General features: G+C 36.3%; 1 protein-coding gene across 1 annotated transcript; it reads left to right on the top strand.

Moving 5' to 3' along the window:
* The first annotated feature begins 1,447 nt into the window (after positions 1-1,447).
* On the top strand, positions 1,448-14,519 carry LOC135686529 (uncharacterized). Its single transcript, XM_065202779.2, has 20 exons — positions 1,448-1,664; positions 1,940-2,081; positions 2,561-2,666; positions 2,770-2,866; positions 3,352-3,408; positions 3,581-3,697; positions 5,913-6,041; positions 6,358-6,480; positions 7,464-7,601; positions 7,883-8,086; positions 8,958-9,152; positions 9,529-9,768; positions 10,192-10,431; positions 11,025-11,231; positions 11,731-11,811; positions 12,028-12,183; positions 12,418-12,591; positions 13,139-13,276; positions 13,466-13,636; positions 14,372-14,519. Exons 1-20 carry the CDS (start codon positions 1,604-1,606, stop codon positions 14,389-14,391), a joined length of 2,796 nt encoding a protein of 931 aa, XP_065058851.2. The 5' UTR covers positions 1,448-1,603; the 3' UTR covers positions 14,392-14,519.
* Positions 14,520-14,562: the final 43 nt, after the last annotated feature.

Here is a 14,562-nt window from a genome sequence, read left to right as displayed (position 1 = left end):
ATTATGATTAACTTTACGACTGTAATTTTATCAATAGCTTTACGACTGTTATTTTAGCAAACCTTGAAAGTTTCTCAGTGTAAGAAGTCTCTCGTGTTTAAATTCTATGGCAGGGAGACAGTCTGAGTTTGCTTCAAACAATCCGTTCCCCAATCTCGTTTCGTAGAACAATCTGCCTTTGTCTGGATGAAACTGTAACCAACTATCTTCATTATCAATTATTATCAATTCTGTAGCCAATTTATTCATACCCTTACCAGCACTATATCATCAGAAAGGAAATTCAGGTCATGCCTATATATAGTATCACTTTAAACAGTTTTAGATGACTTATTGCTAAAAAACAAACAGATTTTGTATTCTAATTGTTTTAAACTGCACGTGGAGATTAAGTTATTCAAGGGTCATCAGTAGACCTAATTTTTATCGATCTATTGTAAATGGGTTTCATATTTTCATGCTAAAAAGAAGTCAAAGCAGAATATCTGATAGGTAGGTAAAAAAGTTCATGCTACTTGCCATGTGGAGTAGAAGATACAGACAGTATGCAAAATATTACTGGCTTTATTAAATATACAGTACATGAGCCATGATAGCTATCGCATTAAAGTTCTTGCTTGTGGCCAACTTTTCTATCATTTTGCCTTAAGGAAACCATTATCATATAGGGAGCCTGTCAGATGAGAGTCTCTGTGGACTTTCTTAAATTCATTTTTGAATATTTAGAGTGCAGACATTTGAAGTGAATAAGAAACCGTTATTAACGGTTTTGGCTGCATATCGTACAATACTCTAAGTCAAATTAAAATTAGATTTCGAAGACCACTTTTTTGTTTACTACAAAAGCTGTTTTTATAGTTTTGCATTGTAAATAGCAATAAACACTGTGGAGATTCTTTCAAATAAATATAGCTAGTAATTGTTGCGTCGACCGGTGGTTAATTAGACAAGAGCGTTTAATATATCTGTACAATTAGTTTGTTATTTTCCATGCGTCATATGTGCTCGTAATCGTCGAATGTTTGTTTGCGTTGATGATGCTAATTAAGTTATAAGACAGAACTTTTCTAAGAAACTTCGAGCCAAAGATAACAATTTGCTCCTCGCTACATGGTATGATGTATTTTTTCAGCAAGCCTTGATACCGAATCACAAATAATGATGCAAACATGATATATTTTCGTCTCTAATAAGCATAAACACGTGAATAGCTCATACATCTAAACCCAATATTTGTACGGTAAGCACTAAAGCTTCTATCGATCTTTTTTCAATAATGAACTTCGAAGAAGCCTGTTGCAGATTTAGAATAGCTGAATGGCAGTAAATTTATAAACTCTGACTTCCGATAGCTAACACATCAGCAATTTTTATTGACAAGGCAATTCGAATTCAAGAATATAATATTAAAGTCACAAACAAGCCCTGGGTAGTCTTTATTTAAATGCAGCCTGGACTAACACAAAGCTTGAACTCTTGAGCAACAGCTAAGACACTTTTGAAAGCTGTTCAAACATAAATCAACGCCAACGGGCAAGGCATAGGTAGAGATCATTCCTGAATTCACACTGAGGACGGCAGCATCAACTAGAAGATTGCCACCATGTTTTCTTTGTGTATTGCTATTCTTGTGCTCTCATTCCTTGGCTCATCTGATGGCAAAAGTAAGTAATTAGTCACGATGAATTTTTCAACAAATCTTAGTCTTAGGACTAGGTATAGTGGGCACACGTACTGTGAAAAGACTATCCACATTGTCTACATTTAATCAAAATTATTTTAGAAATATTATCTTTATGAGATAGTCTTGACAAGATACATCATCCAATGATATGTTTAGAGAAAATGTTTCTGAACCAAGAGTGTATCAGTTTGATTTTTGCTTTAGCTGTGGCTATTCCCTAGACAACAAGGAAATAACATATGTTTTTGTCACAAGCATATCAGCTAAAGGTGCGAACATCCAAGCATATTGGTGCTGGTACTGGTGAAAATGTAAAAATTACATTGTTTGGTTCAAACGGCAAGAAGGTTTTTAAAGAATATAATGGATGGGGATTGCATATGTTCGACTTTGGAATGTGAGTTACTCCTATTCTTTTTTAAATGAATTACTTTTTAAGACTCAAAGCATTGACTGTATGAAAAAAGCAAAGAAGCATTTGAAAAACACGACTTAGCTTAAAAAAGAATTACTGAAATGCAAGGATAACCTTTTGATGCTTGATAAGTTCAAGTTTGAAAGCAAAACTTTTTTGAAAATGAAAAGTGATGGCAACTAGCAATGCTAAATGCTTCTCGTGGTCAGTAAGATTTCTCGTGGGCGTTTGCATATAGAATACTGTAAAATATCTTTAAGTAGAGTTCGGTATGTTGTTCAGCTAAGGGAAAAGTCCAGCTTGGCTTTTAAATCTTTGTATAAATAGATTTTTAATCATCCCTAAATTGTCTTGGTAACATACGACTGTAAAAAACTACTTAAGTAAAAGAGAATCTTTTTGAAAGAAGAATTTAGTCATCTGTACCTTAATTCTATCACATTCCTTGTAAATGATTCTAGGACGAATGAATTGGAGTTAGAGGGAGAAGACATTGGATCAATCATCGACATCCAGGCACAGATCGTTAAAACAGGACGGTATCTTGACAAATGGAGGTTGTTTTGGGTAAGAGATACCAACACGAACATCATATCGGCATTCAATATTATATTTCTTTTCAAAAACAGTTACTTTGCTTTTCTAATCAATAATTTATTGGCTTTTTTAGATCAAGGTTTTTGCTGATGGAGATGCCTTTAAAGGAACATTTGAATACACATTTCGAGCGGATAAAGAAACATCCAACGCTAAATTCTTCGAGATTCGTATGTACTATGAATAAGATTGTATGGGTCTGATTTTTAGTTTTTGCAGATAACGGTTCTAAACTGGAATAATTCAGTAAAACATTTAAAAGATCAGAAATTGTGGCTTCAGTAAGTTCTAGGAAAAGAAATTTTTTTTTTGAAAAGTCCAGCAATACACAGAAAAGCATGCTATCTCCCTTAACAACTGTGATACTTTGCTCTTAATATTCTTTGACTCAAACGATTATCTAAAATTTATTAGATGATTTCTTGTTGATCTAAACATAATCTTAGAGCGAGCGTACGTAGAATTGAAGGCGACTATGATCAAGAATCAAATTAGCTGCAAAGCACTGTGCATAGATACATTACTTACTTTACTTTACTTAGACACTTTACTTAAAGGGTTCTAGAGCCCCTTTCATCACTTCTCTGGGCTCTAAAGCCCAATTTACAGACATAATGCAGTACGAAATTTTATTTATGTTCTCCTTACAATTAAGTGGGTTGCAGAGAAGGCTATGAACCTACAGAAATTGGAGGACGTAAAACGTGTGCGGGTGAGTGAGTCAGTAATTTTTACAGACTTCCTTTCAATTAAAAATCGTTTCTATTGAGACATGTATTTGCAAACAAAGATAAAGAAATGCATTTTTCAAATAAGATAATGTTTATTTTCTTATTACCTGCGATAATTCAGCTGCTCAGTTAATTAATATCTATTTCTATCAGATCGAAACGAATGCCTAGTGACCTGCAAAGGACCTGATCAGGAATGCGTAAATATTCCTGGCTCTTACCGATGTAACTGCAAACCTGGATTTTATTTCGATGGTTCAGAATGCCGAGGTAATATGCTTTTTATAATAGATCATTGCTTGGCTTGCTAGAGCAGGGTTTATGAAGATAAGATAGTTAACGCCTGGTTCCCTCAGTTTCTTTTCTTTCTTCTTTTGATCTCTTCTACTGATTTCTCTATTTTTAGTCGACTCCCACTCTGTGCTCTCTACATACGAAATACGTCCGTATGAAAAAATTCCGCTATGCAATTTGCTGCTTGTCTGAACATTGGTAATAACTGTTATTCACGAAGAATGTAGTCATGCAGGGCCGCCGGAGCCAGGGAGCCACGGGGGCACAGGCCCCCCTGTTTGCAAAAAGTATAAACAAGTGCCCCTTTTCGATAAATAGATTGCGTGTATTTTTTCAATGCCAGATATTCTGCCCTTAGAAACCAAGTAAAATAACATAACTCTGGACGCTGTTGGGGGACCATTCACTGGAATTTCCTTAAATTTTTACTTGGCCTTGATGCAAAAACACTCAAGCTTCTGTGATGAATAATATCAACTGCGAAGGAGACTGTTATTTTTACGAGAAAATTTCCGTAGTATGTCTTCAGCAACAAATGCATTGGTGAAAGGTCCGCATCAAGTACCTGGCGGGCACAGTCAGTTGGTCCAATGTATATCGCGTGTGTTCCTGAAAGTAGAAACTGGATCCCTATCTCTGATTTTGCATTGTGAAAATTTACCCTATTTTGTGGCTTTGCCAAAATTTTGTAAGCCTTTTTACTGAGAACATTCAAGCTTGAGCAGGGATTTTTTATACCAAAATTTGAATTTGATTTTAGCAACAATCCCTTATGGCTCTTGATGTATATTAACAAAACCAGACAGCTGTAAAACTATGGCTACAACATATTGCTTACTTCACAACATTGTGTTAAATTTTTTTATGGACACGAAAAAATTGTATCCCTGCAATGAGTACATGCTAGCAAAAACTTAAGCAAAGTCTTTAGTTTCTCATCTAGGATTAGAACATTATACAAGACTGGATGCTAAATTTGTTGTACTTTCTTAATGCCACCGATTTACCTAAAAAATCATCTGTAACATCATATCAGTAAATTTCTGCCCTTTTGTGTTTTCTCTGACTGATTAAATAAACTTTCAGACCGCCCTTTCTCAGAGTTTTTCGGAAGTCAGATGTAATAGTCTTGACCAACTGACTGAGGAGGGTTTAAAACTTGTTTCGTTTATAAGACTGATAAGATAAACCTAATCAATGATGCAAATTACATTTTCTATGACAGTGAAAAATATGCCCGCATCTTCAGCCGATCGCGTAAAGATGACTTGAACATAAAATTTTGTAGCTTTTAAAAAGTATTCCATGGAGGCGAACAAATTATGTGCTTTAGTGGCGATGGGAAGGCGCAAGTACCAAGGGGGGCTAAATTGTTTAAATATACAATTGAGAAAATTAAATTCATTATTCGAACGAGCTTTCGATAATCAAAGAGACTGAAACTTTGCTTTGGAAGGGAGAGGGATTGGAATTGGCATTGAAATATATAAAGACTAAGAATTCAAAATTCCATTCAGTTCATATTTTGGGTTAGATTCGTTGGCATGTTGCAATAAATTTGAACATTTGTTGAATATAATTCGCCTGCCACAAGTATGAAAGAAGGATGTGTGCTTGCTTCTAACCCAGGGCCAAATCCACTTACAATGCGAACTTTAAGGAAAAATAAGTACAGTGTATTGTAATAGAGGTACAAATCATACATGGAAGAAAGATATACACTCTCATAAAAACTTTGAAGGCCATGAGATAGGAAGCTATATAATTAATTATGATCATAGTCAATAGAAAAACTATTGTCAATTGTTTCCATTGACTGTGTTATGATCAAGAGTGCGTGGTCCCTAAATGGAGTAAATAGTCATGTTTACTTTCAGCGAAGATAATTCTCACTATGTCCAACGTGTGTCATTTTCTTATAAATTTTTAAATTACCATGAAATCTGTACCATTTTTGGCACTTACTAATCTTTCGAAAAAAAGATATTCGTGCCTCTTTTACTCGCTTTGGCCCCCCTGTTTAAACCTGCGTCCGGCGACCCTGTCATGGAAGAGAAGATTGGCGAGGCCCAGTTACAAGTTGCCTTTTGTAGATTAATGCTAGATTAGAAAGGAGATAGCGATACAACAAGCTAATCTAACTCGTAATCACTTGATTTAAGCTCAAAAGAGTAACCTTTTTACCTTGCAGATTACGATGAATGTCTGCAACACGATAAAGATCCTTGTAGCTACCCTAATGCTCACTGCAAAAATCTCCCTGGAAGCTATGAGTGCCGTTGCAATAGAGGTTACGAAGGAGATTACCATTCCTGCCAAGGTTTGTTAGCGATTCATTCCCTTTGAATCTCATCTCGCAACCATGAGTGTTTCTCTAGGGCCGTGGCACCCTTTTGGCCCTCTTCAACCACTAACTGCACATAAGTAGCAAGGAGGTTTAAACATACACAGGAAAAGCAGTAAACGGCAAAAACTAAAACTTATTCAATTTTAAGCAGAGGGGCATTTTCTAGTGGTGAATCATGGGTCATTCTTAGGGCCTGGAGGCGAATTTTCCCACTAGTCTTTATGTTAAAAGATCCCTTGATTTCACATAACAAACAGTATGTCTGAATGCTTCTTCCTCATCAATATAGATAAGGATGAGTGCAAGCTGAATCTTCATAGCTGTTCGCAGAAATGTGTAAACATTGTTGGTGGCTACAGATGTGACTGCAACACTGGCTTCAAACTGGCTGTTGACGGAAAGACATGTTTAGGTAACGCTGTCTTGCAACTTTTTCGGGGAAACAGCTTTTAGGTCTCATAGTATACTTCTATTTTATTATCGTCATCTTTTCAGCGTTGACCTTTTGGGCTTTTCTATTGCATGGTCAGCTTTCCAGGAACCATTGCTATTACATGGTCAGCCAGGAAGCATAGTTCAATTATCATTTACTTTGTTACATCGAGTGTTGAAATGTTTTTATCCTTTAAGTTCAAGCTAAAATGCTATGATAGTAAGAATGTAATCGATTTTATTTTCAATTGATACTTTGTACAGTGGTGGCGCCATTGGGTGGCAGGGGGCTATAGTCCCCCCACCGTCGGAGCTGCTTAGCCCACCCGTCGGAAGATATGCGAAGAAAATCTGTAATTATGTCGGAGCAAGATTTTGCTACTCCTTGTAAAGTTTTTAAGAAATAGAATAGTAACGGTTACGATTACGGAAATCTCCCCTCAATATAAGTAAAATTCCCATAAAGACCACTGAGACATTACTTCAAAGACAAGTATGGGTTTGATATTCCTGATCTAAAGAGCTGCTCTTTCTTGTTTGTTGAATTCATGTCCTGTCATAATCTCAATGTTTGTGCGTCTGGGATTCCATGTTTTCACTCCGTTTTCCTAGCCCCCTGTCGGAAGGTCAAGCCCCTCAGTCGGAGAACTTCTAGCGCCGCCACTGCTTTTGTAGCAGGCTCTAAATTTCGCAACTTGATTATCTCCTGATTATTATGTTCCATCTTTCAAGATATTGCACTTTCTATATACCGTGTGCCTGCTAAAGTCTGACGGTTGACCCTAAAAGAATATATGGATGTCATAAATTGTTTTCATTTTCATATTGTAAATCTCTCTCATCTTTCTGTCACAACCTCCCACAACTTAACGAACCGCACGTACACCTTCTCATTTAATGGAATTTCAAAACTCCTTATAACTGTTCATAAGTACATTATAACTGTGAAGCTACTATCTCTAGATGCTGATGAGTGCAAGGGTGCACACTCCTGCAACTTGACAACATCAGTTTGCTACGACGAATACGGGAGTCATCGTTGCATTTGCAAAGCTGGGTACAAGGAAGACACAACAGACCCAAAGAGAAAAACTTGTATACGTGCGTATTTTGTAGACGATGCCATGTCTACGTACCCTGTATTTTAGTCCCTACTATTTAAGTTTTTTTTGACTTAACAATCGACCCTTCAAAGATTTAAAAAATTATCCAAACTGCCAATTTAAACAAAATTTGGCATCTGTGGTAAGTTTGCTCTTGCTGAAACAACACCTCCTCAAGCCTTAGTACCTAAAAGTCAATGAATTCCCTTCATGGTAACTTTACAGGTATTAATTTTTTTTTATAAACTGCTTAATTATCGCAAAATCTATTTTCATCAGCGATAGAATGCCAGCCATTAAGCAACATGGAAAAAAGCATTATTTTGTCACCACCAAGATGCATGAATGGCAAGAACATCTACGGGGACGAATGTTCAGTAAAATGTGCGCCTGGGTACGAGCTGGACGCAGGCTCTGCTAAAACGCTACGATGCACGAGCTTTGGGTTCGTGAACATTAATGGGAACATGCCCATGTGCAAACGTAAGAAACATTACTTAGTGCTCTAAAGCGTCTCTTTTTCATAAGTGGGATTGGCTTCGAAAAAGGCAAACATCTTACAACATACTTTGAGCTTCATTCGACATAATTGACAGGGACGGAAATATGTTTTTGAGTGATGGAGTGGATCATACATTTACGCATCACACCACACAATAGGGGTGCAACTGCCCCCAAACTCCCTGTAACCCCACCATTGTTTAAAAGTACAAAGTTCTATCAAGAAACAAAGTTTCAATTTTATCCTTGCCTTTCAAATGACTTCAAGCTCATGGACTTAAAAAACAACATTTAGTAGAAGTTTGGGCTTCTGTTCCATGAATGGATGCGGAATTAAATGTGGATATACACCGTTTCTCTAATTGTTTAAGTCCCCAATCAGATCACAGTTCTTTTTAACTATACTCCTAACTAATACAGCGATTGATCTTTTTCAACATATGAAAGTATCAACTTATGTATAGAAACAGCAAAGGTCTTAACGAAGAAAAAGATTTCATGTAGAATAATTTAAACTTTAACAACTAGATAGCCCCCAACTCACTACTGTGCTGCTATATACATCCACAGCAGTTTTGTTGAATATTTAAAGTATCTTAGTTTTAGGGAATTCATTGTAAAGAGCATCTGGATTCATATCTAGATAATAACAAATATATGTTACGTTAGATTAATATAATTTAAAAAGCTATTAATTTGTGCTTGTAAATGTAATGAAATTGATAATGAAAAAGCAACAAAATTAATCCTAAGAATAATTCTTTCCAAGTCAGGAGTCTTTTAAGAGCAATAATGCTTGCTCTTTAACTGCTAATAATTAATTATTGATTGTTCAAGACATCTTAATTTTCAGCAAAGCCATGCGGAAAACTGGCGGTGCCTAATTTTGGCTTCACTGTTCCACCAAGCTGTTCCTCAGTGGGTGCGACACAAGGAAGCCAATGTTACATTTTCTGCGATCACGGGTTCGTCCTTGCGGGGGAGAGAGCATACACATGTGATCAGCAAAAATACGACAAAGATCCTTCAAAAACAATGTGTGTTAGAAGTAAGGATTGGTTTTCTTTGCGCAGCACATTGGCTTATAAGCTTATGTTCAAGTGTAAAACTCTGAAAACTAATCCTGGTGAAGCGACATTGAACCTCCAGGATAAGCTTAGTTGTATATTACATCTGTATAGAATAGCCTAGGAAATACATCTTTATTTGTTTGCAAGTATTCTGGGTTCAAATTTCTATTCATATGTTACAAGTATATATATTGATATAAAAAAGCCAATATTCTCAACACAAACTTTTTCAATACCGATTCTGTAAAAATCAGGCAAAGTTTAACATAATTAATCAAAACTATTTAGAGAATGTATCAGATTACAATCACTAAAACTCGGGTAAAATGTCACATTTAAATTTTCTCGTTTCAGTCCCGAAGATAGAATGTCCAAGCGATGTGACAGTTGCCTTGCCACAAGACAGTTCTCGCGTAGCCCTCGACAACAATTTCCCTTATTTCAGGACCAATGTACGACGGGATCAGATTTCTTCCAACATTGCAGGAATTGGCCCTAGCTACGAATTTCCTCTCGGTCACAATGTTGTTGTTTACAAAGCAACAAATGAAGTGAACCAAACAGACAAGTGTTCATTTGTTGTCTCGGTGGAAGGTAGACATTTTGTTATTAAGATGTTACAAGCAATTAAACTAAACCTACAATGCCTTGAAAACTAAAATGTGCAGGATATGATATGATAAAGATATCACGGAGCAGGCCCGTGACGCTGGGGGCAGGGGGGCAATGCCCCCAGTAATTTGCGAAAATCAAGTTTGAAGATCTTATAAGCACAGCTTGATCTGACAGTATTTCGTAAGGTAGGTATAGAAAAAGCTATATTCCTATCCATGCCCTCCTTTCCCCCAATCCAGTTTAGCTGTCTACGGGCCTACGGAGAAAGGGAAACATAACATATTTAAGTATCCATTAAAGCTTTGCATGGAAGGCCGGAATGTCCGTTTAGATCAGTTCGCTATTTCACAAATTCTAATCAGAAAACAAATAAATGTACTGTCTTTATCTTATTGATTTCAGATCGAAGTCCTCCTGTTCTCGAATTCTGCCCACCAAGTTTTACGGTCGTTAGCAAAGGTGCTGTGCCAGTTAATGTCACTTGGGAAGAGCCTCGTTTCAAAGATAATGTTGGTGTACAAAGCGTTATAGCTAGTAGCAAAAGTGGAGAACTACGATCTCCAACAGATTTCACAGTTCTATACAGAGCATTTGACGCAAGTAGAAACATGGCTACCTGCAAGTTTACAGTTTCTTTCAAAGGTTTGTTATTGAAAATAGCAATTTTCATCATTGGCACCTTTCTAATTTTTTCGTTTTAGGCACATCTAGAACACAACGCGGTTTGACAAGATACCATCTAATCTATAGCTTTGTTCGCATAATTGCAGATATTGAATTTTCACAGGATCTACAACTTCAATTCACAACATTACACTCTTTTTATATTAGAAAAAATTTATAAAAAACACGAACCTCAAAACTAAACAAAAGTTAAGAACAAATCAAGAACAAGCTGTGGCTGAGCTACTGTAAAATGTAATTTTGAGCTATGTTTATCTCATAAACGAAGATTTTTAGCCATTTAGTGGTGCTTTTTCGGTGAAGTTTCAAACTCGTCAGCACATAAAGAATATCTCACTCACTTTGTTGGCAAACGAGGCTTGAAACCTCCCTAGAGGACAATACCTAACAATTGCACTGCTTACACCCTAATGATTTAAGAACAAATTAAGAACATCGAGCCTCAGATTTTCGAAAAGATTCAGAACAGTCAGCCTGAACTTTAATTTACTGATTCTTATAAAAAAGAGAGTGCAAAACAAAAGCTGATAATTTGATATAATTAATTGCAGTGCTAAGATGCGATTTTGACTCAATTCCTGGAGGGGACCAGCTTATTCAGAAATCTTGCATGAACATGGGAACGTCACATCTTTGCATGGCGCAGTGTGTTCCTACAAAAACATTTAACGTCATCAACAGTAAACACATGTTTTTGAAGTTCATGTGGAGTTGTGTCAAGGCGGATTTTGAAGTTGATCAAATGCCTGACTGCGTAGGTTTGTGTGTTTATTGCAATATAATTCAGTGCCATGTAATTTAATTTAGTCCATGCAATATAATTCAGTACCTAGCAGTATAATTCAGTACTAAGGCCGTGCCTTTGCTCAGACAAGTAATGGGTTTTGATACAAGTTTCTATAAAAACACTTTCGTATAAAACGTTTTTTCCAACATTCAGGGGAAATGACAATTACCGCAATCTCATAAATATCCAAAGATAAAATGCAGAAAATAAGGTATCAAACTAAGAACCAGTCACTTGAAACCAAAGTTCCCCTTATTCTGTTCTTAAAACTATTTTATTAAAAAAATTATCGTTCATCATTCCCTTCTTTCTTTGTCAAACAAAACTTCTAGCAACACCGGTTTGAATGTAAAATTAAGAATAACTTCTTCATTTTGATCAACTGGAATTTCTTTGCTTTTTTGTATAAATTCAAAAATTTCTTTTTAATGCTTGAAGTTTGCTGCAAATGTTCACGTTCTGTTTGATAGATTTTCAACCAAAAAATGGCAAGCCTTGCCCAGCAGGTTCTACTGATGTCAATGACTATAGAAGTGGCCTACCAGTTTGTGGTAAGAATCAATTATATATAGCTATAAAATATCTAAAAAACAATCATAACCAAATGTTAATAAAAGATAAATGTAAACGCTTAACAAAGTCTTACACAGTTTAAAGTTACCTAGTAAAATTGGCTTTGAGTTTGATACATCCGGGAAATATAACTTTATCTGTGAAAGCCTCATTATCACTGAACATATTCCTAACATGATCGATAAATTTTGCAGCTAAGTGTGCCAGAGGGACATACTACGTGAATGGAAGCTGCACTGACTGTCCCACAAGTATGTACCAACCGTTAGAGGGATCATTGTCTTGCGAGAAGTGTAAAAGTGGTTATGGAACATCTACTAAGAGAAATAAGCTCTCTACTGATTGCAAAGGTATGAAATTTCCCAACATCGAAAACTATGTAATAGATTCTTTAAGGATACTGTTTCCGCAAAACGCTAGATCAATGCTTTGTCAATACTATGAAGAATGGCCTAACTGCCATGATTGAAGAGCAATATTCAAAAGTTCTACATTTCGCTTTTCACTTTCCCTTTCCAAACTTTTGCATCGTGTTATCGATTCATGGAAGATGCTTTCTTTGAAAAGTCCCTTATTTTTTACAGAACAGTGTCCACTTGGCTACTTCTCTACTGATGGTTTAAGTGATGGCCAAAGCAGTTGCGAAATGTGCCCAAAGAACACGTATGCCGACAAGTTTGGATCAAAATCTTGTCTAAGGTGTCCTAATGGAACAACAACGGACGGCTCAGGACGTACCAGCATCTCAGCATGCAGATGTAAGTTTTGCTTTTAGATAAAGTTAAGTTACTATTTCATTTTTTCCGCTGCTTTATCTTATTCTTGCTTAGTTACTCCACACAACCCTTTGTTTTGTATGTGTTTTCTCAGTGACCTTCAATCTTCAGACGAATTTGTAGCAAAATGGAGCGCCGCCGGGCCATGGGGCAAAAGCCTTGACGGGTCCCCAATTTGCACCGATTTAAATTAATAATTAATATTTAAATTCAGACCGTTAGGGGCCTTACACGAGAAAACCATATCTGGATGATGCATAATCGTTAAGAAAGGAAAATATACCTTGATACATAATCGTCAAAAAAGAAAAATATTGCTTAATTTCGAGCATATTCAATGCTACTCAGATTCAATAAAACGCCAATCGCTTTTTCCATCTATAAGCCAAAACTTTTAGGACCTTTCTCCTAAAATTTGAAGAATTATTTTGGGTATTTTAATATAAATAATTATCTATTAAGCACCTTTTTTACTTTGGAGCAACCCCCACTTTCCGCATATTTTTTCAATAACAATATGATTTTCTAGATGCCCCCAAGAACATCAGAATGGTCCCAGGTGGCACGATTGAAGTTTCCGCTGGAGAGAAAGTCCATTTTGATTGCTTTGCTGATGGAAATCCAATGCCTTTCGTGCACATCCGGAAACAACAATCACAAGCCAACCGTAAGGGTCTATTGCCCTATTCTCTCTCTTCGGCTTTTTCTTTGTTGGTATTGATTCGCTTCAACATTCAGCCCCGAACTTACTCTAAGAAAGGAAGTATTTGACCCCCTTTCTGCATTTGAAATTTTATTTTGCTTAATCTCCTTCATCTTTGCATGATATGTTAGCATTTGTTGGTTTTTTCTTCAGCTATGACCCACAGTCTGCAACCAGTTGCTGCACCAAACAGTAACACGAAGGGCATTCGTTACATGATTAGTTCAGCCTCGATACATGATTCTGACTACTATGTATGCAGAGCTGAAAACAATAAAGGGATTATTTACAACAAGATTCAGCTCGTGGTAACAGAAGGGTCTGGTAAGTTTATTCAGTTAAGTGAGAAAATTGCTCAGCAAAGTAATCTTTCTGCAGGGTCTACCAATGAGAAACGAAGTTGCATGCGTAACAGACCAATTGGATTATCGATTTGTTTTGCGCAGCAAATAGGTTGATTCTCTTCATTCACGTAATAGGTGTTTTGAAAACTCAGGAAGGGATTATTTATGTAGCAAAGCAGAAGGCTTTTGCAGAAAAGTCGGTTCCGCAGGTTATGCATTCTAAGCTCCAACCTGAGAAGGAGAAAGTGTGAAATGTGAACACATGCTTTCAACTTCACATATCGAAAAGAGGCTATATCACAATCTAGGGAATATCATTATTTGAGTAACTAACAAGGACTAAAACTTCAAGGTACAATATGTAAGGCTTCAAACAAAATCCTTGCGGAACAGCAAACGAAACTTGTTCAAGAAATTATTATCAATATGGGAATACGAGGTAAACCAGACTGCCTTTGATTGGACACCGAATAAGATGGTTTAGTGCCATTTACTAAAGAGGGTAGCAAATAAATGAACAACAGAGATTTAGGCAGAGTTTTCTATTAAATTTCTCATCTAAGAACAGTTGAAGATATAAAATCAAAGCAAATTCTATTTTCATTTAAAAGCTTTCTGTGCATGAGTATTGGTTTACTTGAGTCGAGAGAAAAGTATTTACTTGGTTTATCTAACTGATGAAAATCCATTCCATTCTTACTTTTCTTCATTCTAGGTATGAGTTCAATAGGATGAACAAATGATGTGGCCTCGAACTGACGATGGACCTCGATTGAGGATTATCTACTGTTTATCAATATTTCCTATTCTTGTCTATTAAGCATATCCATTTCAATCATGTAATGAAAAAATCAGAAAATTTACGAGTTGTGTGTTTTCGAAATTCGTTTGGAACATTGAAGTTCT

The sequence above is a fragment of the Rhopilema esculentum genome, chromosome 6 (genome assembly GCF_057945365.1).
Source record: "Rhopilema esculentum isolate cy_ngs chromosome 6, ASM5794536v1, whole genome shotgun sequence".
Lineage (NCBI taxonomy): Eukaryota > Metazoa > Cnidaria > Scyphozoa > Rhizostomeae > Rhizostomatidae > Rhopilema > Rhopilema esculentum.
The sequence above is the reverse complement of the archived record's forward strand: the minus strand, read 5'-3'. Positions and strand labels throughout refer to the sequence as shown.